Genomic DNA, 3644 nt, shown 5'->3' on the forward strand with positions numbered 1-3644 from the left:
TAATAGAGAATAAAACAATATGGTTCATTTCAATGCTAGAATTAAAAAAAACCTCTAATAGTCAATTGAAAGAAATTTTCAGTAGGAAATTCAACAAAGCTTCAGGAATCAGTGGAAAGGAACAAGCTTAAAAACACTGAGAGTGTAACAAACCCAACATATTATTTAATATGCTTTTTATTGAAATTAATAAAATGGGAAACTATCATTTTGGAAATTAATATCCAAATACACCGTATCAATGTTTATTATCAAGTTGATCTTTGGGACAACTAGCATTAATGAAAAAAGTGGGTGAAGGTTGCAGATTAACAGACAAACTGAGATTACTCACATCACTTGATTTCCAATTGTTTAAGGGACAAGCCCATCTCTAATTTCCTCTTTTTAAAGAAATGAGATCAAATTGAAAAATATCCAAGATCAAAATGAAACCTCCCAATCGCTACATAAATGGATGTGGAATGAGGCATTTAATGGGATTTATGTAGTGGTTTTTAATGTTGTAATCCAGCTGGAGTCACCTGTGTATCAATTGGATGTCAATATAAATGTGTTTCATATTTATAATCAGGGATTATTATAAGAGATTCTTGTGCCTCATTATATTCTCTCTGCAATTGAGATTGGGTTTAAATAGGATAATGTAGCATTTGGGGGAAAAGATGCAAGCCAAGAGACCAGCCCCAGAGGCCAAGATGGAGAAGATCTCCACGGCCACCATGGACTTCCCTTTGGTGCTCAAGTAGATAGGGAGGAAGCTGATCCAAACACTGCAAAAGACCAGCATGCTGAAAGTAATGAACTTGGCTTCGTTAAAACTATCAGGCAATTTCCTAGCCAAAAAGGCCACCGTGAAACTGATGAGGGCCAGAAAACCCATGTAGGAGAGGACAGTGTAAAACATTAAAGCTGAACCTTCATTACATTCCAAGATGGCCTCTCCTACTAAAGAGTGGAAGTCCAATTTGGGAAATGGAGGAGAGGTTGCCAGCCAGGTGGCACAAAGAACTGCTTGGACCAGGGGACAGGCTAAGACAATGGAATTGGTCAGTGGTTTTCCTAAGAGTTTCCTTGTCCTGTTTCCTGGCTTGGTGGCCATGAAGGCCAGAACCACCATGACAGTTTTTGCCAACACAGAGGACACTGCAAGGGAAAAGAGAATGGCAAAGGCAGATTGTCGGAAGAGACAGGTGAGCTTCGTGGGCCGACCAATGAAGAGGAAGGAGCAGAGGAAGCAGAGCAGGAGGGAGACCAGGAGGATGTAGGTGAGATCTCTGTTGTTGGCCTTGACAATTGGTGTGTTGTGATTTTTACGGAAAATCACCAGAACTGCCAATGTGATCACAGAGAGAGAAAGAGCAAGAGAAACTAAAATATATCCCAGGGTGTCTTGATAGGCAAGGAAGTGGATCTTCTTGGCAATGCAGTGGTCCTTGTCCTTGTTGGGATATTGGTTTTCTGGGCAGGGGTCACAGTGTGCTGCATCTGAAATCAAGAGTCAGTGTGATTTTCATGGTGAATCAACAAAGGCAAATCATCCATCCATACTGACAATGCTGGGAATAGGTTAGCCAGAAAAAACAGATCTGTTCTCTGGCTCAACATCTCTTCTTTAAACTTCAAATCTACTCATTCAAACTTTTTTTTTTGCAGGAAAGGTGTAACAGACATAGGTAGATAGATCTGCTCTGTCTCTGACAGGTCTATGAATTTCCTGGGAGATCGAGTGTTCTGGTAGAAGAAGCAGGTCCTTGATAAAAAATAAAGCTTGAATCTCACACCCCATTTGTTCACAAAAAGATTGGTGTCTGGTTTTCCTGATGGGATGTAAAAGTAGGAGTAGAAAGCCAAGTAGGGAACCATGAATTGTGCTCCAAAATCAACTGAAGCTGACCTGACCAAAGCCACCTTGAGAGCTTCAATGCTGTCACGCTGGAGCTGAAGGATAGGGAGGGGGAATTTTAGATAGCTGGGATTTTGATAGCCAAAACAAAATATTTTCTCTTGGGAACCAAGGACATTCTCACACCTGGTCAGAGGAAAATGCAGTGATGTCGACAGGCAACCAGACAGCACCTTGATTGGACCATGTGACTGATTGTTTTGAGAAAGTGACAAACTTTTAATTAGGTGAAAACGGCGGGATCCTTCAGAGTCAGTTTTCACCAGATCTGTGCCAATAGGATATATCCAATAAAGCCATTCTTTGAGGAATCTACCTGCCTCAGAGTTTTGATTGATATTTTTGTATTACTTGGAACCCTGAAACCAACCTGTATTAAATTTAAATTAAGTTTAGATTCATGAATTGAGAGGGTCTACTGCAAAGAAATATGAATATATTGAAGCATATAAATCCTACCAAGCTGATGCCAAAATTAACACTTTTCCATTTAATGGTCTCCTTGATCCTGGAAGATTAATCAGCATTTGAATGTGCTACCTGTCTGATTAGAAATGGTTCCTTCTGGACAAGGGTCACATTGGTAGCAGCAAACTGGTTCGCCTTCTGGAACACTTCTCCTCTCTCCTGCCAGGCACCTCTTCATGCCACACCTGGCAAAGGGCACCTTCTAAAAAAGAGAAGAGATATATTGCACGTGGCTCAGCAAAGATTATTCTTCATTTATTCATTTGTACATTGCTCTTTCCATCTTTAGAATGTCTTCAAAAGAAATGGTTTACAAGTAACCAGAATAAACTCCAGAGGGAGTCAGGCCAATGCAATCCTGACCCACCAATGGATGCTGGAGATTGGAACTGGGACCTCAAAATGTAAAGGAAGGCTTGTGACATGGAGCTACAGCTTTTCTAAAAGAAAGAATTATAAGTCAAATCTCGAATGTGTTCAACTCAAAAGCATGTTTTTTCATCAAATCCCTGAATTTAACGGGTTTCCCAGTGGAAAGGGAGTTATGCATCTCCTGGAGTGAATGAATCCTTTGCTGAATATACAACTTTTCCTTCCAGCTCACCTTTGTGACCCAGATGATTTCATTGGAGTTAATGGTGAAATCTTGTCCTTGGGAAGCTGTGGAATCTATTTGTCCAACTTTCATGGGGACAAAAGATTGATTGGGGAGGAAAAGCCAGTTGAGAAGATCATAACGAGTAGACACCAATCCACTTTCTGAAAAGGAGACTTCCTCTCCAGCACTGTTGTTGAACTTGATGTTCCTCAGATAGGGGAGAATCTGGGGAAAAAAAGACACCTAGACTAATTGGCTGAACACCAAACATAGGACATCCCGGTTTCCTTCATAAGGTGATGGCCATCAGCCTAGGCGTTGGGTCTATATCTGAGAAGCTAAATGAGTTCCCTTGATGGACATCTAAGTAATCAGAAGTAACAGCAAATATTCAACTTCAATGACAACACATTTTCTTTATCATTGGACATTAGTATCATGGCTTCTTCAATTCCAGCCTTACAAGAATGATGGCTACATACAAACATTTTTCTGCCATATTCGAAATTACATTGTGTAGTTTTGCTCTGTGCTACTTGGCAAGCTACATTTTCAGTTTTATTTGGGCCCATAGTTTTGTAAATGACAATTGCAAGATAGACTTTCTCTAGAAATAGAGAAAGTGTAGCTTGCAAAGAAGTAGATGTGACCAAGTGGGGGCCATGTAGAAGG

At 40.4% G+C, this 3644-nt stretch overlaps 1 protein-coding gene across 1 annotated transcript; it reads right to left on the reverse strand.

Annotated features, from left to right (window-relative positions):
* Positions 1–580: 580 nt before the first annotated feature.
* On the reverse strand, positions 581–3062 carry LOC148116255 (vomeronasal type-2 receptor 26-like). Its single transcript, XM_087883544.1, has 3 exons — positions 2979–3062; positions 2447–2576; positions 581–1488 (listed from the first exon to the last, which is right to left on the reverse strand). The coding sequence occupies exons 1-3, from the start codon at positions 3060–3062 to the stop codon at positions 581–583; spliced, it is 1122 nt and encodes a 373-aa protein (XP_087739670.1).
* Positions 3063–3644: the final 582 nt, after the last annotated feature.

The sequence above is a fragment of the Pantherophis guttatus genome, chromosome 1, assembly GCF_059756535.1.
Source record: "Pantherophis guttatus breed Tessera chromosome 1, ASM5975653v1, whole genome shotgun sequence".
In the NCBI taxonomy this organism is placed as follows: domain Eukaryota; kingdom Metazoa; phylum Chordata; class Lepidosauria; order Squamata; family Colubridae; genus Pantherophis; species Pantherophis guttatus.